General features: G+C 35.0%; 1 protein-coding gene across 2 annotated transcripts in view; it reads left to right on the top strand.

Annotated features, from left to right (window-relative positions):
• The window catches only part of UBE3C (ubiquitin protein ligase E3C), an 83,625-nt gene extending 59,456 nt beyond the window's left edge, over positions 1-24,169 (top strand). For both annotated transcript variants that reach the window (XM_085317712.1, XM_085317711.1), the window contains 5 exons: positions 4,190-4,402; positions 13,502-13,690; positions 13,789-13,855; positions 14,753-14,883; positions 20,299-24,169. In XM_085317712.1, coding sequence (XP_085173838.1) covers positions 4,190-4,402; positions 13,502-13,690; positions 13,789-13,855; positions 14,753-14,883; positions 20,299-20,469 — 771 coding nt within the window. In that variant the 3' untranslated portion in view covers positions 20,470-24,169. The remainder of the gene's footprint in view (positions 1-4,189; positions 4,403-13,501; positions 13,691-13,788; positions 13,856-14,752; positions 14,884-20,298) is intronic.
• Positions 24,170-25,682: the final 1,513 nt, after the last annotated feature.

The following is a 25,682-nucleotide window of genomic DNA, read 5'->3' as shown; positions in this document are numbered from 1 at the left end:
ACGTTATTTTGATGGTTATCTGGAAATGTCATAGCTTTGTCCTAAGAGCATCCCTAACCTACACCTTGATTTTGAAACAGTGCTGTGAAATTCAGTTTGACCTTTTAAGCAGAAATAGCCTTTTAACTGCAGGGAATGGAATGCTTGCAGTACTGAAGATGTACATACAATATGCCTGCCTACTTTCCCTGCTCTGCTTCTAGCCAGCCTCTTACCATCTCACACCCGCATCTGTAGGCTGTGGCTCCGTGAAAGTGGGATGCTTTACTCACAGCCTGTGTAGGAGGCAGAGGTATCGAGGTTCTGTTAAGGGGTAGTTTCAGAAATCAAATCTCCTGTTTGATCGCCGTTGCGCTTTCATGACTTTCTGCCTTGATTTTTTCCTTTATGCGAGTTGTGCTTTATGGGGCTATAGGATAGAGACAACGAAGTCGATTAAAGGGCTAGTTATATAAGAAAGTTGGGAACATGAGCTATCAGAATTCATCATATAATGATGATAGTCCCATAGATGATGGCCACAAACATCAAAGGACTAGAACACTTGGAATTGGAGCAGAGTTTATTTTTAATGTATGTGTGGTAATATATGTGATCAAGCAGATTACTGCTTGATCTTATCAAGCAATGTATGAACAGCAACTTCAGATTTGCAGTCTAACAGAAAAGGTCTCTCCTCGCAAAGAAGCAGCCACTTCCTGCCTTCAGTATTGTTCCTCAGTGGAGGAAAAGAGGTCAGCGTCTGAGGTAGTATGGTCTTCTGTTGGAAAAAGTAAGCATATTCTCACGGTGTAGCTTCATACTGCTACTAAGTCAGTCTGTCAGCTGTGGCAGGGTGCTTCACCCCCTGTCACTGACTCCAGACTCTCCCTTACGCTGATGCTGCCAAGGGGCAGTTCAAAAAGTTGAACAGGCAGAAAAAATTAAGTTTAAAAAGTGGGTAACTTCTAGTTCCCCAAGGCAGTTCACCAAGCATGAGAGGGAAGGGGTGAATCTCTCCTTTTGGCAGCAGCTAACTATGAAATTGGTTTAACTGCAATAAGAAGTGCCAGTGTCAGGATGGAGTTGTCTAGCTGATGGGCTGATCTGAGTTTGCATTGGCCATTAAAACAAATGGTCTTGCTGTTCCCCTCTGATTTCACCCATAGCTGTGAGTTGGAGCAGTTTTCTGGTTTGATGGAAAACAACCAGCACCTCATCCCTGCCTGCACTGAGTCAGCAAGCTGGCTTGGTTCATCTTGCAGGCAGGAATAGGTGGAATCAAATCTTTTGGTAGCAACAGGTAGTTTTATCAATTTATGCTAACTGAGAAATCAGGAAATTGGACTGAAAGATAAAGTTTTGGCTAATTTGGTCATATTCTATCACACAGGGTGATGCTAAAGTTTCTTAGCGTCTCTGTAAACAATGCTGGAGCTCTGATGGTGTAATTTGCCCTTTTGGAAAAACTGGAATTTATCATGATGTTATATTACCACAGTTTTAGTGTATTTTTTCTTAATTTTTTTAAATTATTTTTATTAAACTTTATTAGGATAGTTTAACTTTTATGTTAAATCATGTTTGTTTATATTGAACATTTTGTTTCTCTTGGTTTCCGAAAATACTTTATTTTTAATATTGGAATCACTTAGCTAGGAGAAGTAGGAGTAATTAAAGTTATTTTCAAGTTGCACAGTTTAGCTTAAATAAAAATGCTTTCTATAGTTTTTAGATGAAGTTATAAATGTTGACTTTGGAACTACCTGAAGATTAATAGTGATGCATTTGAAAAGCATTATTTTTTTTATTGATTCTTAATGTAGTAAATTACTGAAGTTATTTGGCAGCAAACAGAAATAGCCAGTGATGTTGTTCACATTTATTTTCCCGATAGCGTCACAATTTGCATTAATTGCATTGCAGCTGCACTCACTTATATTAAAAAGCTTCTACTATAATTAATCCTTTTTATTTCAAATCATTTTGGCACAATTTCTAGCAATAAACACTCATAAAAGACAGACACTTGAAAAATAACATACAAGTTTCTTCAATATACCTATTGCTGTGTTTTTCTTTGACATGAAATTATTGATAGGCTTCTAGGATCAAGTGTTACAAGTGGCTAAGTCTTAAGACTGGTATGAAAAACGCTAAGTGGATTATTTTGCGTAAAAAATAGACAGATTTTGAATTTGTGTAATTAACCTGTGTTTAGAAAATACCTTGATTTATGTCTACATTTGTATTTCAGTTGCATACATTATGGAAATTTAATTTATAATCCATTTAGCTGATGTGATCATAGTTTTTAGTGCTATCATTTATTAGTCCTTGTATATTAAATGCTCGAAAGGCTTAAGCCTGCCTTGTGTAAAAAATTACACCTCTGCATTTACATTTTATGAGTCATAGGTGGAATTCCATTTTAAATTCGAGTAGCTTTGATATATTTAAGGAATTACAATGGTTTTATTGTTACTAATGCAGGAACAGCAAACACTGACCTTATACATTGAAAATTAATGATTTATCCCTCTAGTTTGCTTTTAAAGTCAACTATACAAATGAGGATTTTGACTTTACACCTTGAATAAATCATATAGCTCTAAATATAATGTACCCTTTGGCTTTGAACTCATTATTCTCAATTCTTTCTGCAAGGTCTAACTCACCTCATGGAAATGTTCTTTCAAAAGTTTAGGGAATTGTATATGTTTTTCTTAACACTTTTGTTGGAAAATCATTGAGTGATTACTGCTACATTTGTTGGGGAGCTTTTTTGCTTTTTTGCTCATTGTACTTTTCTGAGTTTTGCAGAAGACTGTGGAACAGTTAAGTAATGCTGAAACACAGCTCTTAAAGAACAAAAAGAGAACAAATAATGAGTTTACATTCATGATGCCTTTTCTGATCTGCCTGGCAGTTACATTAATGGTACTGTGAAGATAGGATTGTCAATGTTAGAGATGCTGAGGTGGCAAACAAATGGACAATGGGAAAGGCTGTGAAAGAAAATATATTTCAGGGATTTTTTTAAAGGCAGAAATCTACTGTTGTTTTTCCTTTATTCATATAGGCTTTCTTTAAGTGTTGATGGGCTTTGCTTTCTTAGCCCTAAGATTTCTCTCTCTCCTTTCAAGGGTTATCATAAGTACCTTTTCTTGTCTGGTCAACAAATTGTTGATATGTGAAAAGCTGTTTTGCATTACATTGAAATGCAGCAGTAAATTAGATTGACTACAAATGATACTGCTTGCACTTTGTGTATTTTTGAAAATTCCTGAGCAAATCTTTAGTTAACAGTAGAAATACATATTTGCATTATGCAAATTTAGATCAGGCTCATTTTTGATTTATTGATCTTTTGTCAGTGGTAATGGTGTCAGGCATTTGCACATTCAACTTATGAAAAAGATGTTACTGATAGGCACTGGACCTGGAAAATTAGGATGTTCTTTGATGGTGCCAGCAAGTAGTAGAATTCAGATGTCTTTTCTTTTAGCCATACTGATTTATTTTAGAGAGAGCAAACAGAAGTAATTTATTGTTTGGTAAAGTACACAGTGATGAATCTGTATAACATGCAAGAGGAATAGCACCTGTCAATTCATTAACATTAAGAAAAATACTGTTTTTAAACAATTTTTGAAAATGCTATTTGAGGAGTATGTTTTTTACATACTTACTTTTCGGGGTTAAACATGACTGTTAGTAATACTGAGTGTTTTACATGGAGCAGTTTATGAATGGAATAATTTTGCTTGTGAAGAACCAGATGGTTTGGTGGAATGGAGGAACAGACTAACAACTTTTTGAAGACATTTTTAATGCTGTTACATTGTCTCTAAGAAACCTTCTTTTTCTTATGAATAATGTATACAGTTCATACACTTTCTGTTTGATCTAGCAGTTTGGACTAGAAGACTTAAGGAGAGATGAGCTGTGACCTTACCTTTTAAATCACCACATAATTAGTTTCTTAGTTTTTGAGCTTGGTATTTAAAAAGGATATTCAAATTTCAAGCTTCAGTTAAGCATTTTTAAATTGATGTAATAGATGGGATATTATGATACCACAAGATCCTATCTAGGTGCTAAATTAAAGAGGAGTTATGAACAAGTTAAGAAATACACAGTAGCTTTTAGAATTTGTATGTGTTACTACAATAAAATCTAATTTTTTTTAAATCATTTTGGTTTTTAGGCTCTTTATGAAAATATGCTGGTGGAGCTACCATTTGCTAGTTTTTTCCTCTCAAAGTTACTGGGGACAAGCGCTGATGTTGATATTCATCATTTAGCTTCATTAGATCCAGAAATGTACAAGAATTTGCTTTTTCTCAAGAGCTATGAAGGGGATGTAGAAGAACTTGGACTAAACTTCACTGTGGTAAATAATGACCTTGGGGAAGCACAGGTAAGAGTGGTGCTTTGGCACTTTTTTCTGTTATGTTTGACTGATGAATCATTAGTATCTCTACTAGTTAACTTTTGAGCATGAAAGTGATAAGGCACAAGTGTAAAATTGTTTCCTTGATTCCACTTTAAATAACTGTAGAAATTAGATGGTATATAAACTACAGAATTTCTACTTTATGCTTTTTGTGACCTTATAAAAACAACAAAAAAGGCCAAATCTTTTGGAAGGGCTGAGCTGCCAGTGGAGTTTGAGGGGGAAAATGGTGTTCAGTGCTTCTGAAAATTGAGCCAGTTAGTTAGGTCCTTTATGATACGAGCTTTTATGACAACTTTACACTACAGAATTTAGTAATAGTAGAGAATTAATGACCAGTTGAAAAGTATGCCTGTATGTGCTCATAGAATTAACCTTCTTGGATAAGATTTGTTGTCATGCTTCCTGTCATATTTGAGGAATAAAAATCATGTAGTTCTCTTTGCCTGTTATATTTGATTTTAATGTTTATTAGTCATTTTTACAGTCTTACTTTTTCTTTTGAAATACTGACAGAATTATCCTGCTTTTTATTTCCCTCTCAGCCTTTGCTGTACTGCTTCCTTTTTTCTTTTGCATAGATGTATCCACATACAGAAGCGCGTATGTGTATGTGCCTGTATGTTTCTATGTATTTTTTCTCGTGACATCTTTCCTATATTTGTTCTTTTCTTCTGTTTCACTCACCTTTTCTTCTCTGCTTTCTTTCTTTAAAAAATGATTCCTTCAATCGCTACTTTGTTTTTAATTTGTCACTCTCCTGCATCCTTTTTACCTCCCATGTATACATATGTGTATACATATACTTATTTGTGTATATACATATATATACATATATGTATATATACATGTGCATGTATATATATGTGTATATATACACATGTGTATACATGTGTGTGTGTATATATATGTGTATATATATATATAAAGTTAGGATTCATCAGACCAGTAAGAGATAGGACTTATTCAGCATAGCTAAGCAAGTGGAGATACTGCTTCTGAGAGCAAAGAGGATATAGGGCTTCTTACCAAGGGATAATCTTGTACTTTGCTTGTCAGGTTGCAGACTCTGAATAAATTAAGTGTGTAACGAACACAAACCTCTTACAAAGCCAGTAGGCTGCTGCGAGGATCAGAGCATATATATATTTTCTGTGTGTTTTCCCTGTCCCACTTGTGAGGATGAGGAGGGGTGTTGACACTGATGAAGTGTACTTACCTGAGATATTAGTAAAAGTCAGATCATTTCTACATGCTCTACACTCATTTTTTGAGCTGCTTGCTTCAGTGAGTGCTGTTCCTGGTCTTCTGTAAGAAGGGGGAGCTGGAAATTGAGTTGTTTTATTTCAATTCAGTCTTGACCTGTTCTGAACAGCAGAGATGAGAACACAAGCAGAAATCTATTTGCAGCTATAGGAGGGTGATGCAGGATTGTATTTAATTCCTTACCTATCTTTCTCTCAAAGTGCTGCTCCAGTGTTAGTGTATCAGTGGAGTATTCTGTTATCAAAATGTAGAGCCTGAAGCACTGCTCAAGAGTTGTCCCTCTTGTTTCCTTTCCATTACTCGTACCTGGGGTCAAAAAAAATAGACAATATCGTGATGTGCAACGTTGTGCTGATTCAGGTCTGAAATACAGATTATGAAAGAGAGTTAAAATGTTCTCCACAGTTTCCCTGTTGGTGCGGGAAATCTGGGATTATACAGGCTCTAACTGAGGAAGCAGCGCCACTGAGATGCAGAAGCTGGTCCTGGAAATTGTTACTGAGCTATTTTACAGCTGCTTAAATCACAGCGAGTTTAATACTTAAGACTTCTGTTTTAACAGCAACAAGCTCAGACTTTATTCTTCCATCATCCGTTTCCTGTCATATGAGAAGATCCGAAAAGCTGGATTTTGTTACAATTTAAAAATATTATCCTTAAATTTTGGGTTCATAAACCATATTTAACGGGGAGAGGATCAAGAATTATCTAACATAAGTAATAGTTCATGTAAGATATAAGCTACATTCCATATTTTTTCTGGGTTCCACTCACTGTGTAAAAACCTCTGAGCTGCGCTGTCTTTAGAAACATACTTAAAAAAAAAGAAAAAAAAAAGATACATAGGAAAGCAGTTACTTACTCATAGAGCAGGTATTATATTGTAGCATGTAGCAAGGAATTAGTTGATCACTGAATTGATTTCTGTAGCATACACGTATTTGGCTACTAGATTGCAAGGCACTGAAGTTGACAATTTCTAATATAAACAAGGATTTTAATGGAAAAAAAATACTGTTTTTATTCTAAACCCCTTCAGTTAAATGCTTTTCAAGTAATAGTGTTATTGATCATAGCCAACACAAATCCAGTTTAGTTAAAAATAGCTATTATTTTCTGGAGAGGCTGTGGTTTCCATACTACTACATCTAGTATATGTGTCCTTAAAAATTCAGTTATACAAAGAAGTTAGAAACTAGCTTAACAAGAGGAAAGAGATAGAAAAGAGAAATAGTTCTGAACTGGAGCACCAGGAGGTCCAAGATGGAGATGTCACTAGCTCTACTGACTGCTACAGAAAGCTTGCATGAAGTGCATTCTTGCCAAGAAGTCTAATTTGTTCATTAAAATTCTGAGTACTATGGCTACTAGTATCAAGGCTTTTGATTATTAATTATTTGTCATAACTTTAAAAGGAAGGCTCACTGTAATAGTGAGCTTTGGAGTAACTAAACTCAGTAATTTGAGTATTTTGATGGAGTATTACTGTGCTTATACTTGGAGAAGTGACATTGTACCCTTGAAGTATAAACCACCTTTTAATGAAACTACATTTTAATGTAGTTCAGCAGAACTGATTGATTCTTTAACTGTTTTTTTTTTGTGTGTGTGTGTGTGTGTGTTTGAATGCAGCAGGTTACTTTTTATTTCACTTCAACATTGTAATAAGCTTCATATAGATAAATACATTTTGTTGGGTGCTTTACTCATTTAACCACTGCATACTAATTAATTGTGTCAAGGTAAGGCTAATTCACTTTGGAAAAAGAGCTTAATTTGCACTCTTTATGTCAAATGTACATTATCTCTAGTTTTCAGCTAAACAACCACTTAAGGGTCTAATAAATTAGTTGGCCAATAAATGCATCATAAATTTACCATTGTAAATAGCTATCCTCGTGACAGTGTCCATCCAGCAATTGTGACAAGAAAGCATTATCTGCAATGAAAGATACATTCAGAAGGGGCACTATTGCCTCTGTCAGTAGTAGAAGGTAGATTTCTATTATCAGTATATTGATTCCAATCCTGTAATGTGCTTTTAGATCCCATTAAACTATTGTAAAAGTGCATTCACCAGAAGTTGAAAAAGGTACTTAATAATTTGCACATTAGACCTGCTAATTAGAGGAGCGCTGCATTCAACCTTTTCTCCCCAAATAGCTTTAGCTTTTGATAAAGAATCAGGTAATGCAGTAATGTTGCAGCAGCTGTTGGAGTAGCTATATAAAATGGAAGCCAAAAAAAGGCTTTAAAGAATATCAGTTATATATTTAGTTACTGATCCCTTCAAGTAATGTATTATATATTTTAATTTTTCATTTTATCTTGTAGATTAGAAGATAATAAAATGCTTATAATAAGCTTAGGTTAACAAGCTCAAGAAAATGCCTTTTCTTCTTCAGACCTCTTATTCCCTTGCACTTTCCTCTCTCACTCCCCCCCCTCCCCCCCCACACACCCCCACAGTGAGGAAGGCAAGTTTTGTGTCTGTCTTAGGGAGGAGAGGAAGAGATTCAAATATTTACTGCTACTCCTTCAAATACATAAGATTCTGTACTCAGTCTTCTCAAACAATGACTCTTGAGGTTACATGGATCGGAACAGTCTTAAGGTGATCAGAATACTCCATAAATGAAGGCCTTCATAAACATATCTCCAGAAAAGCACTTTATTATATGAGGCAGCAGTTTCTGTGAAATGCAGATAGTATCAAAGTTTGTCTCAAGATACCCTTTTTAAAGTAGATGCAAATGCCATTTCTGTTACTGAGAATATATTGACTGACAATAGGAGAGTTCTTTGCCTTTAAGTTTCTTGAGAGAAAATTTTGAAGTCTTAAAAATGATTATGATTTTTTTTCTTGTCCTGGAAGCATCTTTGCTAGGATACAGTGGCTTGGATGAATGATTCTGGAGGTTTTTCAGAAGCAAAATATTTAAGTTGATACTGATCCTTCTAGGGCAGATTTATAACCCTTATGGCAAATGCATTCTTAGGCATTCAAATGCAAAATCCTACCAGGGACTCCTGCCTGAACATCTGGAAGGCAGATGCCAGGGAAAGAAAGAAAACCTTTATTTAATTATTTTCAGAATACTGAAAAAATTCAGGTGTCATGTGTACAAACATGACAAGAGTCTCATTTTCATTTGTCCCATAAACAGGCTTGTAGGACCTTATCTCGAAGAATGCTTTTTGAAATTGCATCAAACGTGTGTCTTCAGTCTTCAAACGCACGAAAGCTCTTCATACTTCAGAATACATAGGTGAAAAGGTCCCTTATTCTTCCCTAAAATATTTCACACTTTACTCTCCCAGTATTCCCCTTTTCTCCATTAGCCTAGGAAGCAGCTGCCACTACCAGATTTGTACATGAAGCACCTAGCATTAAGTTCCTCTGTCTGTAATCAAATTACAGAGCTGCTTTGTGTGAGATTATTCTTGATGAGTCGAGAGGTTAATTTCCTGAATTGATTTTGCTTGTCCAATTTTGTTTTCAGTAAGCTTTTCTGAGTATTTATTTCAAAATTGCTATCATGTCTGAAAACTTACTTGCAGTAAGCATAATAGTGTGACTCAGTGCTCACCTGAACCCATTCACTTGAATGCCAGCATACAGAAAATACAGGGTTTTACATTCATATTCCAATATGTAAACATATAAATAGTAAGGTTTGTTTTTTTAAAAAAAAAAAAAAAAAAAAAAAAAAGTTGGGCACGTTTATGTTTTCTGGAAGCAGGTTCTCATAGAAACATGTAACTGAATTTATAACCAATAAAAACATTAGTTCTTAAGAATTGCATGCAGCAGTAGTTTGAGGTATATCTAACCATGAATATGCCTAGTACAACACATGTACATTTCTACAAATAGTGAAGTAGGTTTTCTTGCAGATTTTTTTTAACGTGGTATTTTTCTATCCTCCATTGATATTTTTCCTTCATTTTAAAGATATAGTGTCAGTATGGACTAGAATTTAGTTATCTGTGGTATTATCTGAATATTCCAAATACTTACTATCTAAATAAGATGCATACTTTCTTGATTGCTTTTTAAATATATAATTTTGATAACTAACCAAATTAAAATGAAATTGGTTTTGTTTTTAATTTAGAGCGACAAAATAGAAATTAGGTGGTGATGTAAGTATGCATATTTTGAGGATTTTTTCTATTCTCTCACCTCCTGTATAACCTGTATTACTATTTTGCACCATCTAGTGGTAAAATTGAACAGATAAAAATAAAATTGAAGGTGGTAAAACTTTTAAGACGTGATAGATTGTGTTGTGACCTTTTTGAACAGGAACTGTTTAACAGGCATTCCTGACATTTACAATTGAGTGGGAATCTTACAGTAGGGCCATTAAAACATTATGAAAATAACCAATGAGTAAAAAGTGAACTGCGCATAAATTTACTCTAATTTTATTGCCAGCCCAAACTTCAGCATTTTGTGTCTTCTGCTTAACATACATTATGCCACAAAGAGTAAGAAGTATGTATTCTTCCTGCCACATTTGTCCTTTTTCTCTCAAACTGTGGTGGTACTAGGACACAGTGCTGGTCGAGTTAATCTCACATTTACAAACTCTGCAAATAAGTAGTGAGAGTGTAAGAAAATTCTGTGAGATTTTGTTAACTGAATGCTGTAGTTTTATCTGTGACATGGGCAGATTCTGTTAACTGAATGCTGTAGTTTTATCTATGATACGGGCAGTTACAGAGTTGTAGGGGGGGTTTGCCACAAAGTGTTGCCAGATCAGGAACCAAGATTTGCTACTTTGAATAAAAATGCAAACACAAAAGCAAAAAAAAAAGTTTTCTTTTTTGTATTTTCTCTATTTTCTTTTTAGCAGTAGCCCAAAAGAGTATAGTGTTTTCTCTCTCAGATTTGTAGTATGAGCATTGTAAGGAGAGAAAATGGCTTTCATTAGACGATTGATACACCTTTCCCTGTATCTTTAGACCACCATAGAGACAACATAGAATCATAGAGTTGGTAAGGTTGGTAGGGAACCTGGAGATCCTGGTAGGGACCTCTAGAGATCATCTAGTCCAACCCTCAAATGCATAGCCCATACAGGGATTGAACCCACAACCTTGGCATTATTAGCACCACGCTCTAACCAACTGAGCATAATTACAATGTGAACATAAGCGTAAGTTGCTCTGTGTCTTGCCCTCTTATTTCCTGGGAAGGTTAGCTGTTAGGTTTCCTATTGCCGGGAAGGTTAGCAATTTGGATTCTTATTCACCAAGTGCACGGATGAATCCTAAATACAGTGGTTTCTAGAACTCACTGCCAGTTAGTTGTTCCCTGTAACCATTTAGAAGGTCAGTTTGAGCATCTTTCTACATAAATACTGAAAGAGATCTAACAAAAGATGTAGTATGCAAAATGAATAATAACTGTTTGTTTATTGATGGTGCCCATATTTTTAAGAGAAACATGGTAAGTTAGGTGCTATATGCTAATATGCTTTAATATGGCTGAATCCAATGTAGTCTTGCTTCAGAGAGAGAAATTTTATTTGGTGAAGTAGTGACAAAAGGAGATAATGATGCAGTTGTGATATATATGTATGGATATAATTGGAGAACGAAAAGAAGGATAGGACAATATTTAAGCTACAGGCCAATGTTGATCTTTCAAGAAGAATGCATATGAACTAGTTTTACCTATTGGACTGGAACTGGAAATTATAATATTTCTAATTGTTAGATGAGTGAAATTTCTGATGAACTTCCTAGCAACAGTACTAAAAGGGTAGGAGGTAAAACACGGCAGCTCTCTAGCCAGAGTGGTTACCTGCAGTGGCGGGGGAGAAAGCTTAGCAACTTTTCATCAAACATTTCATTTTTGGTCTGGACAATATCCCCTACCTTTCTAAATCCTCCCTGTGGACTTTACCAGGATGAGAGTCCTCCTCAGGCGAGCTAGTGCAGATTGTTTCCTGTCTGCCATGTGCAGGGCTGTATCCTCCGGAGCAGGCAGCTGCACCACACACCAGGTTCTGCATGGGGTGGGCCTGGAGAAGGCTGTCCTGTCGGTTGTGCCCATAAGTCTTGGAGACTCACTCGGAAGAGAGCAAACCCATGTGAGCAGTGCAGGTTGCCAGACGATCAGGGCATGGCTCCGAGCAAACTAGACTGATGCTTTCATTTTTACTTAATTCTTCAGGGAGAAGGACTTGAATGTAGCAATTCCCACACACAGAGGTGATGGGTGGTACTGATGAGTTCTTTACTGTAGGCTTAAAAAATTGAGAAGTTTGCAGCTGAAGAATTAAAGTAGGAAGTATGACATTTTAAACACTCATAGTAATTCAGGATTGGCCTAGTTTATCAAAGAAAGTGGTAAATACTCCATCATAAAGAGTCTTTATACCAGGACTGCCTGTCTCTCTAAAAAATGTGTTTTAACTTGCCTGTGGATTTATTGAGTTAAATACAGGAATCTCTAAATAGAATTCTCGCTTGTGTTATCTGAGAGGTCAAATAACATTGTAATGTTCTTTTCTGGCCTTAAAAAAATCTATGAATCAGTAAAAATGTGAATGCTCAAAAGTGCTACAGATTTTTCATTGTAACATTTTGGTTTTGCTCATATTTTTAGATAGCATGCTGCAAAAGAAGCTATTCACAATTTGTGTTGAATTCTGTGTTACAAACGTGATCGTTACTGATCAAAATGCATAGAGTTTGCTAACAGTTGGGGAAAAAAAATCCTGACTTTAGAGTGTAGAAAAATAAACTTTTTCTGAAGGTTTGAGAAGGTGAACACATGTCAATTTTTCATTTTTTTAATCCTCTTTTTAGTACTCTCTTCTTTTTGGGCTACTCTGCAAAACTAGTAGTAAAAAAACTTCAGAATAAGTAAAGATCGTTAATGTTTTAACTACTACTACCCATGATCCTATTGTAAATCATTTTGTATCTTATTACAGTGGCAGAATCTTTGTTTTGGGGTTTTTTCATCATAAATTCTTCCATGCTGATTTATCCTGATGTACTTGAAGGACAAAAACTAAACTTAGTAGAATGATAAAGAGTAGGTCTGGAGTTTTTTTCTGTTTCTTTCTTTCTTTTCATTCCCTCTTTTTTTTCTTTTGAAAATACTGAACGTGTTTTAAGTTAGCTTTAGAGCAGCATGAATTTTGAGTGCTTATCATTCTGTAAATCAACTCTGTATCAGAATCTTAATTTTGACTCGGTGGGCACTGTTTTCAATAGTGTGATTCTGCAAAGTTCACTTGCACCAAACAGTTAAACAGAAGAATATTGCCAGTCAAGTTGAGCTTTCCTAATTCAGTGGGAAGGAAACAGTGATGTGTGCCCTTTGCTCATACAGGCTACTCTATATTCCACGGCACTTACTAGCAGCAGTGAAGCTAGCGGAAAGCTTTGCCAAGGGGAAAATTTCACCTCAGTTTCTGTTTAATTTGCAATGGTGAATTTAGCATTAAACATCAGCTCTTAAAAAAGAGCTCTGATACTGCTGAATCCACTTACTTTCTGGTAATAGAGCACAGGGCCATGTTTTCAGTTCTGTGTACTTGCAGCTGAAGATCTTGTTCTGAAAACTGGGTACCGCACTCTTGCACTTATGAGTAAACATAAAAAAAACTACACTTGTAATAATCTTTTATTTTGAGGTGAGTATTCTTGAGTATATTCTAGTTACTCTCAAGTATGTAAATCACCTACTGGAGTGTTTTGTAATTCAGTTTTCCATTTGCAGCACACCAACTTAAAAGTTTACCAAGGTTATGAAAATTATTATGTTTATAGGTGGTTGAGCTGAAGCCAGGTGGAAAAGATATTCCTGTTACCAGTGCTAACCGAATAGCATACATCCATCTAGTGGCAGACTACAGATTAAATAAACAAATTCGACAGCATTGCCTTGCTTTCCGTCAGGGCCTGGCCAACGTTGTGAATCTCGAATGGCTTCGAATGTTTGATCAACAGGAAATACAGGTATTTTTGCTTACGACTCCTGAAACATTTACTTAAAACTGCAAATAAGCAATTAATTTTTGCCTGTAATGTAATTGTCCTACTTACTTTACTATTAGGTTTTGATATCTGGTGCCCAGGTTCCTATTAGTTTGGATGATCTTAAATCTTTCACAAACTATTCAGGTGAGTATACTTTACTTAATTAAAAAATCTGTTACGACTGATTCAAGAATAAATAAATTTGCTTTTCAACCTAACGTAGTTTTAAAAGAAGTTGTAGGGTCCTTGTTGCTATCCTTGGTGGCCAAACTCTCTAGCTAGATGCCTGAATTTCAGAAGGTTGGGAAAAATTAACACCAGATTTATTTAATGTGGGGACATAGAGGTATGCGATTTATAGTATTTATGCACTTAAATACAAGTTTTTAGACAGATAATTATAGAATATATAATTCCTTTTCTAACTGGAAGTTAGTCAGTGGTTGCGTCTAGCTGTCCCCAAATTAGGTGTTCAAATGATACGGGGATGGTTATTTCTACCAGTACATTCAGATACTTATCATTTCTCAGAAGGCCCAAGGGACTGCTCATGTTCTTTCCATGTTAGAAATGCTAGGCATCTTAATTCATTTTTCCCTGAATTCATCATGAATGTAACCAAAGAGTAGCTAACATAAAAGTTCACATCCCAGCTTACTTCAAAGTAAGTTGGCTTATGAAATAACCTCCTGAGTCTTGCACATTTTGTGAATTCTTGCAGTGAATGGCAATAACCCAAAGTTCCTAGATAAATACTAAAATACTGAACTAAATAAAACTAATTTAAAATAAACAAGTAGAGTTCAATGGAGAAAACTGTGTTAAGAAGTTGAGGGAAATGGTATGTCTAAGGTTAGCAATGAATGAGAAACTCTAAAAATGTAATGCTCAGAGATATCTGTAGATAATGGAGGTCAGCAATGTAAGCCTGCTGCTTTTAATATTTTCCTCAAGCTTTTAAAAATTGATGCGAGGTTTTCCAAAGGGTTTCTTTCTTTTATAAAACTATTTTATCTTTAAATCATTTAAATCTCATCATAGGTGGCTACGCAGCAGACCATCCCGTAATAAAAATATTTTGGAGGGTTGTGGAAAGCTTCACTGATGAAGAGAAACGCAAACTACTCAAGTTTGTAACGAGCTGCTCTCGACCGCCTCTTCTGGGGTTTAAGGTTCATGTCTTTCTGATTTTTTTTTGTGTCAATTTTTGTAGTTGTAATTTATATCACAATTGTGATATAAAATTTGTCTGTAGGAATTTAAAATAACAGACTTTGTGACTAGATAACAGCTTCGGTCTTTGCACTTGAGTATAATGATAATAGTTTTAAAATATTTCAAGAAATATGAAATAGTCTTAAAAAAGCATTCATTATAGCGTTGGTTAAAGTGCTTTCTTTTTGTCATGAAAGATCCGTGCAGCCATGCTTTGATTGTGTTTCATTAATGAATAGAACCAGCATTACCACCACCTTCAAGGAACATACTAAGTTAATAGTAATGTTTTCAAAATTGGGCAAAGGAGGACTTAGGGTGTATCAGCAGCTATTAAATATAAACATTTGAAACTGGAGATGTATTTCGTATGTTTCCTTTAGATTAGCATTTGTATACGTATAAGATTATGGCTTATTACTCTTTATATCTAAGTATTTTGCTGCTGTCTTTAGATTGATATTTACAGTGAACCTTAAGCAAGAAGAAAACTTTGGTCCACTGTTTATAAAACCAAAGAGAGACCAAGGCAAGTTAGTTAAAATTCTGAGGATATTCTAACTGGAAGTTTCAGCTGGGCTGTGAAATTTTGGCTAAGATCTGTCCTTGGATGACATTTCATCAAGAAATGTGGGAATGCTTTTGTGTAATTCACTGGAAAGTACGAATCACTTAATAGCAACACTATCAGTTTCAGTGTGTTGCTCAACAGCATATTTACTGTTGTACTCTTTAATAAATTAATACAAAGGTGAGCTTACTGGATTGTAAATACAGAGGTTTTCATGCAATTGCTTACAAGTAAAAATACGATGAGTTGCTCTGTTTAGCTTCCTTAGATGTGTTGCTAAACAGAGCTAAAGGACTTCTCACATTAGTATGTGATAGTGTGATATAATATTTAACTAGCAATGGATATTAACTGATTTTCTACATTTATTAAGTAAAACAGAAAAACCCATAAAAAATGAATGCAAGTTTTGTGTGAGTGCTGAAGGCTTTATTAGTATTATTTTACAAAACAGCTATACTTACTCTATTATATTGAGGTGTGAATGAGCATTTTCTCATCATGTAAGTATCTTGGGGACAGATGCTAACATTTTATATAGGAACAGGAATTTCAGATGTATGCATTAGCATGGAGGTGGAGACAATATATTTGGAATTTTACTTTTTTTTTTTTTTTTTGCCTCATACACTAAAAGTTCATTCTGGACTAGTTAGCATTTAAAGTTTCAAGTTTCCACTTGAAAGGCAGAATTTTTCCAGAAGAATTTTTCTTCTTGAGCTCTAGGAATTGGGCACTTTTCCTGTGGCCAGGGGTGACGTAATGTCAAACGTGTCAAATGTGAAGAATAAAGCCAAAAAAACACGCCTTGCTCCCCCTCTCCAACTCTAGATATTTTTACTGTTTGTTTTTCCTTTACTGAACTAAACAAATTTAATGCTAGAATTTCCAAACTAATGGTTTACTTTTTTCTTAAATACAAATTTCTGCTGGAAAACAGAAAACATTCTAGTACTGAAATGAGAAGTATCCGTTACAGACCTCAGCCACTTTAATGATTTGTGATATATAAAAGAATTAGTAGGTTATCACACAGGATGTGGATTTTTTTTTAAGGCGGTAGAGCAATTTCACTGCCACATTCTGTAGGGAAGAATGGCCTTTACAGCTTTAAAACCTGCTGTGTGCCCCTTTGTCCTTAACCTTCAACTATGCCCTTATCCTCCATCTATCGCCTTATGCTGCAAACTAACATTGTCCTTCCTCAGTCTTTTTATTTTCTTACTGTTTATAAGCTGATAGTGACACTGCTGCATACCCCTGTAGTGCATGAACATTTCAACCTGATGTGGGGCATAATAATTCTGTACTCCTTTATGCAGTCTCACCCTCCTCATAATAGCTTCAGCTGTTGTAGCCAGTTCTGTGCCATGATGTTAAAATACGGATTGGCAACATACCCACCAACTTAAATGTCTATGATCTGTAGCTGAGCTAAAATCATAGACACACCTAGAAATGCAGTGGGCACCTTCAGCTGGTAATTTAATTTGACTGTTACACATATCTATTTCAGGATTAAATGAATCCCTTTAACAGTAAGGTGAGCTTAGGGTGATTAGATTTGGATATGGAGACAATGGAAATGGCTGTTCAGTGATAGGAATCCTATCTAAAGCATTAGTTGATTGATTATTTAAAAGTCTGCAAGTATTACTGTTAACTCTTCAGTCCTATGTGAGTATCACTGTACAGTCTACTTACTCTAGCAGCAAACAGGACTGGATAACGCAGTGGGAAGTATGATTGGAAAACTGTGGGATGAGATCAAGGTACATAGGACAAGGCATAGTTAAAAATCAGTCATATAATGGAGAACTGAGAAACAATTGTGTGGGAAGAAAGTAAAGAAAGTTTAAATTTGTTAACTGCCTTTTTAATTACAAGGGAAGAGCAGGAAATGCAGATGTAAGCTCCCAGTTCTGAAGCAGCCGTATGATGTTGGAAGAGATACCGGAAGTGACTCCAAAATCTAAAAATATTAAGGCCAACAAGTGAGACATTAAAAACAGGGTGCAGTGAGGCCAAATGTGTAGAGGAGTGTGTGTAGTTAGGAAGTGGGCCACAGCCTGGTTTTAGCATACTTGGTTAGGAAAAATTGAAGTAAAATAGTAAAATACCATTTGCAGCATGATAGCAAAACATTAAAAGAACAATTCACTGTAGAACGGGCTTGAAAGCTAAACCACATGCAACAGGCTTGGCAAAAGAAACCAGAATGAAAAGCCATTACTGCTGCTTTAGTGGATAGCACTGTGCAGAAGGGGGATGCACAGCACACGCAGTCACATCCTGTTAACACGGGTTTGCCGACAGACCAAGGGCTGAGGGCTGTTCATCAGACTGTTTCAGGGACTCCATAGAAACAGTAAGATGCAAGTGTTTGCCAGAAAAGGAAATGGGCAATTGGCATTGCTGCGAGCAATAATGTATTGGTAGCCTATGGCAATGTGTTGTTTAGAGCTTCGAAGGTGAAGCTGTGGAAGTGCTATCACCAGCCAAATAACTGTCTGAATTTATTTATGTTGAGGGTAGACTTTTACACAAAATACCTTTTAAAATTGTTTGCAATTTTGATGCTACATTTTTCTGTGAGGAACACAATTTCTCATTTTCATTCTACAGTTGAGTATGCAGAAGATTTTAGAACTGTCACATTTTGTTAAAATTAGTGCATGTTAATTTAAGATAAAGAAATGTCTTGACATTCATAGCTTACAGATAGAACAGTCTAGATTTGCATCATTTAAAAATTTAGAACTCTCACTGCCAGATTCAGACTCAGAATAACATTTGCTAAAGCTAATTAAAGTTTAATAAGTTTAATAAATGTGATTGTTACGGACAAAAAAAATCATTAAAGTGTGGTTGAAAATTGTTAAGTTCCAATCAGGTCACATAACAAATTGATGATACTTTTCAATTCCAAACTATTGCAGTTTCCCACTGTATGGTATTTAATTATGCAACAAATGGTGCCCTTGGCATGACATTTCAATTTCGAACTTCATTTTTCCATTTTTAAAGCTAAAGTAGGGGAAATCAATTAGCATTTTGAAAGGAACACTAAAAATGCAGCATTTTAGCCATGAAATACATTTTAAGGCCTCCATTTGAACAATAATTTAGCTTAAAATCTCATTGACCTTCTGCCTTTGGAGCTGGGATTTTTTTTCCAGTTTCTAAAATCAGAACTGTTTTAGCTCAGCAAGCATTTGATGAATACTTTCTTGCCAGCAAAAGCAGTGCTTTAGAGGTTTTTTTTTAAAGCCTTTTTGCACTATGATGTTTCTCAGAAGAAGAAATTAGATTTATTAAAACAATTAAATTGTTGCATATTAAATGTCTGTTCCTCAGATCCATGCTTATCACACCAGAAAAATAAGCAGTTTGACAAATTTATATCATTACAGACTCATTATGCACATCTGTATCATCCCAATAACTGTTGAATGATTTTATAATCTTTTTAGAACCTGAAGAAATGCAGTGTAATTGGTTTAAGTAAAATTAGCTCTTTATTTGGAGAATTTGAAGCATCTCTTGATTCAGAATGTTATAACCACAGTAGTGTATATACTTGCTTAATCTTATGCATGAACAGGTCCATTGAATAGTGAGTATTGTTTGTCTTCAAATTCATAAATTTTAGGCATGCTGAAGGATTAGTTTACACTGAAATCTCTGTAGAGAAAGAAATGTCTTTAACCTAAGTCTTGTATAATATCAGATGCATTGAATTTAACAATGAAAATTATGATTATGATTATTATATGTGGTGTGTAGAAGGAAAACAGTGGTTTTATAAATACTCACCCAAACTTGAAGAATGTATTCTATATATCTACAGTATGCTAACAAAATAACACTTAAGAAGGGAAACACTGAAAGTTTTTTTTTTTTTTTTTTTTGGATGTCAGAAAAAAAGTGAAATGGTAACATGAATTCGTCAAATTTCTATTTACAGCCTGCCTGCTCATTAACCCTCTCTCCCTCTTCAGAGCATCACTTTAACATGACAAATAAATGCTCATATAGAACTTCTGCATAAAAGCAGGATACTTTTAAAGTCTAACACAAAAATGTTTGAACTGGCCCAGCACATTGCTTTATTAGTAAGAGCAAAATTGTTTTTGTTGGTATTCACTGAAACAATGCCAAGATGGGAAGGAAGAACCAAGCGCAATTCTCAGAAGAAACCATGTCATTGTAGCATGCAAAGTGAACTTCAAACATGGCAGAATATCCTTTTCTATCTATATCTATTACTTCAGTGGTCTATAGTTCCCTGCGTTAAGCATGTATTTTTCACTGTCAGAAAACTTCAGTGTAACTGGAATCTGTCATTTACTTATTCCTGCAAAATAACCAGCATCCATATGCATTTGGGAGGCTTTGTAAGAAAAGTCTGAAGTTGTTGTGAATCATTTGTTTCTCCCAAATACAATAAAAATCTTTTTGCATGCTATCGTACTGCTTTTTTTCCATATCACACTTCACTGCTTTTTTAGCACCATGTATTTGCAGAATAGAGTGTACAAACAATAATATTTTTTTTCCTTAGAACCAGGTAAGACAGCTTTCTGTTTTGCAATATAGTGGATTTTGATGGGTGGAGGAGTTGCTACACAATTTGAGTGCTTCTGGGGGAAACTAGGAATGAAAGTGTCTTTTGAATGTGTCATTGTGATTGATTTTAGTCTAATCATTTATTTCCTGGAAGTCTGTGCCAGCTGTTAAGGGTTAGATTTTTGGCCTTATATATATTTTTGATGTGTTTTTTTCCTATTGTTTTTTTCAGGAGTTGTATCCTGCGTTTTGCATTCACAATGGAGGATCTGATCTAGACAGGCTACCCACTGCCAGTACCTGCATGAACTTGCTAAAGCTTCCTGAGTTTTATGATGAAAATCTTATGCGGAGCAAGCTTCTTTATGCTATTGAATGTGCTGCTGGATTTGAACTAAGCTGAGTTGAACTGATGCTTATGCAGATGATCTGCAGAGGAACTAGCCAGTGCCTACTCCACAAGCAGCACCCACACAAGCAGATTTAAGGGAATCCTGTCTAGATTTCTGAAGCTCTTGTGTCTTATCAAATGCCCTCAAATAGGTTTCATTTTTAAACACGATTTGTTAGTTAAACTTTCATTAATTAATATTACATTGACACTGCTTTATGATTCAAACTAATGAATGCTGTGTGCAGTGTGGCTGTTTTCTGTGTTTATGCGAAGAAAGAGCACATTTAAAGAATAGTGACATCTCAGTAAAATTAACCAAAGATGAAGCTTTGGCTTTGTGCTGTTCAGATATATATAACTTCATGAACTGGCAATAAAGTTGAGTACCAAGCAGCACATTGGGATGAGACAGGGCTAACTCCCTGTAATTAATCTTTTAGATGGAAGCGAAGCAGATGTTTGCAGATATCCCAGAAATGGGGTTGAAAATGCTCATTACTGATAAGCCAACATCTTTACTTATGTGGTAGAATTGTTTACAAATTGTAGTTATTGCAATTAAGACAGAACTGATTTTGTTTTATACTACCTTCCCTCAAGATGGTAGGCACTGAGATAAAAACATTTATAACCAATATTTTATTTGTGTTTTCTGAAATACCTTTGAGAAATTGGATTTGCATGCTTACTTTGAGTTCAACTTTTGGCTGCATCATTATCACTTGAACACTGTCGTAAATGGATGTGACTTTCCATGTTTTCTCTCTTCTGTCTTCTATGCCTGTACAGGTTTTTTTTTTTTTTTTTTTTGTTTTGTTTTGTTTTGTTTTGTTTTTTTAATGTATCAGACTCCTATTGCATACCCAGTACATACAGAAGTCATGACTTTGGAAAAATATACATGTAACTACTATTAAAATTATTTGAACCAAAGTTATCAGGCTTTATCTTTTATATTTGAAGCCTGTGGTGTTCACATTCCTTTTCCCTATCATTTCATCTTAAATATCATATCTTTGCTGTAGACACTAGTCAAATTCATTATTTTTTATGATTAAACAAAGCTTTCGTATCCATCTGCCTGCAGTATTTCTGCTAAGAGTAGTAGGTGGGAATATGCTGCTTAATGTAATTTGATTGCTGGGAAATATTTGGTTCAAATGGAAGGAACTGATTCTCTAGTAATTAAAGTGCATCATTGGGTATTCATACGTAAACTGCAGTCAACTTAAAAGAAAAATCAAACTAAGATTCATAAACAAGTGCATCCCTCTGAACTTCAGTTTTATATTTTAAATCATCAGAATTTGCAATCAGATTTGTATTCATCTCTTATGCAAAAAACTATTTTGCTGTTACTGGAAACTGTTGGATTTCATATTTAAAAGCAGTAACCAGCAATATCCTTTTAAATGTGGAGAAACTGAGTGATTTTAAGATGTTTACTAGTATTCATATAAAAATGTGTAATTTCTTAATTCGGGTAATAAATGAAGTGTTAAAATACTATTTGTAGTCTTGATGTACAGAAATAAAATGATTTGGTTTTCTTTTTAGTTTTGCATTAGGCTTTTTTATTTATGTTAAATGTTACATACCAACCTATTCTTTACCCCAAAATTAGTTTCTTGTATATTTTTCTACAAAAATTATGAAACTTACAAATAGATGAAAAGAAATCAGTAATAGTGCAACTGCCTCCTCCTAATACAAAACCCAAATACTTCAGATAGCATTATTTATCTTATAAGCTAATGCTTTAAATATTTGGAAATTAATTTTCAATTCCATTCTTTTGCTACATTAATAGTGTCGTATTTGTATGTTGTAAAATGCAAATTAATTTTCTATTAAATGTCTGTATTTTGAAGGAGTTATGCCACATAATCATGACTGGTAATGTATAATTTCTGCTTTTGTAAAAGGAGACAGTGCATACTATTCTTACCTATTACCATGACTACAAGCTCAACAGAGAGAGTGGGTTTAAGGGAAGTAAGATTTTCAGGTAGGTGTAGTCACGTAAACAGAACAATCATGCAGTTGTACAAAACCTCAGTTGAGTCTTTGGGCTCACTGAAAATACTCTGACTTTTTAATTTTTTCAGTATCTAGGACCTACTGATCTTGTTTCTTATATTTTGTACACTGAGTATGAAATTCTGACATACTGTATTCAGTGGCATTGTAGCCTGAATTTTGTTTTACACTTAAAGTCAGCTGGAAATCGCTGCTGCAGCAGCTTATACCACTTTTAGTATCCAGACTGCAATAAGAGGAGGATAGGGGCTTCCTTTGGCAACGGATGTTTTTACTTCTGTCAACTATTTTTGTATAGTCAGGATGAGGCATGAGTCCCTACTTTTCAAAAATCTGTTGCTGGATATTTTAGAGAACCAGAGATGAAAGGATGAGAAATAATATAGGTACAGCTAATCACGTCCTGAAGAGCTAAGTGGTGTAGCTGATCTCTCATATAGCTCTTGCATAGCAAGCATTGTTTATATATGAAAATGGATTTTCTGTTTTTTAAAACACAAGCAAACTCTCTCCCAGTTATGATGCTCTCTCAGTTTAGATGGACAGGAAGCATTTTGCATGTAAGTAACCTAAAATGATGTTGTAGTTTTTGATCATCTGAATTATGGCAGTATTAATTATGGTTTTACAGTTATTTTCTGTGCAAGACAACCCTTCCTTAATTTCTGTACTTCAGTGATTTGTCCTGTTTCAGTACTTGTGTTTTTAAAATGATAGCATTTTCTGATTCTTTTGCAAATAACTAAGAGAACACTATACATTTGCAAACCATTTTAGAAACATTTTTTTCAAAATTTATCTTTAAAATGGAGGAGAATGTGAATTCTACATGTCTCCACAGGAATAAAATTAACTCTTGGTATGTTTATCTTGGTGAGAAATTCTCTGTATGTAAGTTTAATCCTACTAAGTAGATTTTTAAAAAGAAAGAAATGATCTTCCTTGTTAGTTAACTTCTGTTGCTTTCCATCATGGCCCCCGGTTCCAAAGTTGTATGACTCTTGCAAAACCGAGTCTTCGTTTCCAGGGAAGATTTATGTCAACACGCAGGAAGGATCTGGCTTCAGCTTCATAAGTTAACAATGAGCTGGTAGAAGTTTGATTTGAGCAACAAAGATATCTTTGGTTGTTTTTGTATGGAGTGCTCGCTAATTCAAATAAAATTGAGTTTCCTGATGCTATTAGCAGCAGTCTTGACTGTTTGTTTTGGCATCACTTATGTAAATCTAGCAGAAACATCCTAATTTGATCTACAAAGGGGTTTGGAACTCAAAAATATTTAACAAGGCCAGTGATCTAATGCTAAAATCCAGTTTATTTAAACCAAAAACTTTGTAAAATGCCAGTGGGACAGCACTTACTCTATCCACCACTGAAAAATGACACAGCGCAGAAACAAAAAAGAGCTGTTTTTCTTGGAATGTTTTGTTGAAGCTGTAATTTTTTTTGTTTTGTATTTATATGCAAAAACTTTTAAATATATTTGCTCATATACATGAATCTGTGTTAAAAAGGATTTGTGATGTAAATGCTTATTACTATTTTTTTCATGATGATTTACCTGTCAGTGAAAGAGAAGAAATGAACGTGGTCTGTAAAACTGATCAGGATATCTATATTTTTATTGACTTCTGCTTTTGTGAATAAAACAGTTTGAGTTTTCTCGAAACTTTGCAGAAACACTTTTCTTTTGTTTTTGCAATAAATATCACATTTTCTGGTTAAAGTTTGATAGTACTGAAATGGGTTTAAACAGGGAAGCTAATATAAACCCTTGGTTGTGAAGTTACTACTGCTTCATAATTTGTAGCTTCAATTTTCAAGCTCTAAAGTTCCCACTCTGTCAGTCAAACTGCATCTTTATAGTTTAACTTTGTTTCAGTATGTCTTTCAAAAAGACTTAAGACCAGTGACCCCCTCCCCCCTTGAAAAATATCTTCAGAATCTTTGGAAAGAACAAAATGGATGAAAATAAGAGAAACTATAACTTGCAGTGAAAAATGTTACTCTGTCAGCAAGCAAGTACAAAAACAGCAACTTCTGGATTTTCTCTTGCAGTACATACATGGGTATCTCTGAAGGTGTAATTTAATTTCTCTCTCTTTTGACATTTACTGTGATCTGTTTCTCATTGCTTCTCTTATTTTTCCTCAAACTTCTAATTCCTCAATGACATTTATAAAGTTAGTGTTGTGCATGCTTATTTTGGAATGCTTTCAAATGGCCCTGTATATTCTTCAATTATTACGCCATTAAAAATGTAGTTTACAGAAAATTATCTGAAACTGATCTTGTAAGGCACTTCATAGTTTAGATAAAAGATAACATGAATAGAATATAAATGCCCAGGTTTTGCAGTTTTTCTGTATGTACCTAGTAGTCTTTTAAAGCTAGTAAAATTTCTGATGTGTGTAGAGAGACAACCCCTAGCAAAAAGAGGTAAGACCAGTTGAATGCATTTCACAGAGCGACAGAATGGTTGAGGTTGGAAGGGACATCTGGAGATCACATAGACCTAAGCCTCTGCCCAAGCAGGATCTGCTAGAGCAGGTTGCTCAGGGCTATGTCCAGTTGGCTTTTGAATATCTCCAAAAATAGAGACTTTACCACTTCTGTGGGCAGCCTGGTCTAGGGTTTGACTGCCTTTACAATCACTATTTTTCTTAATGTTTTAAAGGATTTTCTTGTATTTCAGTTTGTGCCCATTGCCCTGTCACTGGATACTATTGGAAAGAACCTGCCTCCATCTTTACTTCCTTCCACCAGGTATTTACACATTTGATAAGATCCCCCCTGCACCTTTACTCCTCAGTGCTAACCAATCCCAACTCTCTCAGCCTTTCCTCCTATATCAGATGCTTCACTCCCTTACCTTTGTGGCTCTTCACTGGAGTCATTTCAGTATGTCCATGTCTCTCTCGTACTGGGAAGCCTAGAAACGACTGCAGCATTCCAGATGCATCTCACCAGTGCTGAGCAGAGTGGAAGGATCACCTCCCTCAACCTGCTGGCAACACTCAACTTAACTTGCATTGCGTTGCCGTAGAAGACATTTTGACTTTTCATTCTTACTATTTTGAGACAGGACTGCCTTGAAAGCAAAACTTCTAGATCAGCTTTACTTCATCTTGCTATCAGTGTCATTGATTCATTCACAAGAACATATCTTAACAGGAGTTGTA

This window comes from Rhea americana, unplaced genomic scaffold, assembly GCF_003343005.1.
Source record: "Rhea americana isolate MKP2758 unplaced genomic scaffold, rheAme1 scaffold_50, whole genome shotgun sequence".
Classification (NCBI taxonomy): domain Eukaryota; kingdom Metazoa; phylum Chordata; class Aves; order Rheiformes; family Rheidae; genus Rhea; species Rhea americana.
This window is presented reverse-complemented; position numbering and strand designations above follow the sequence as displayed.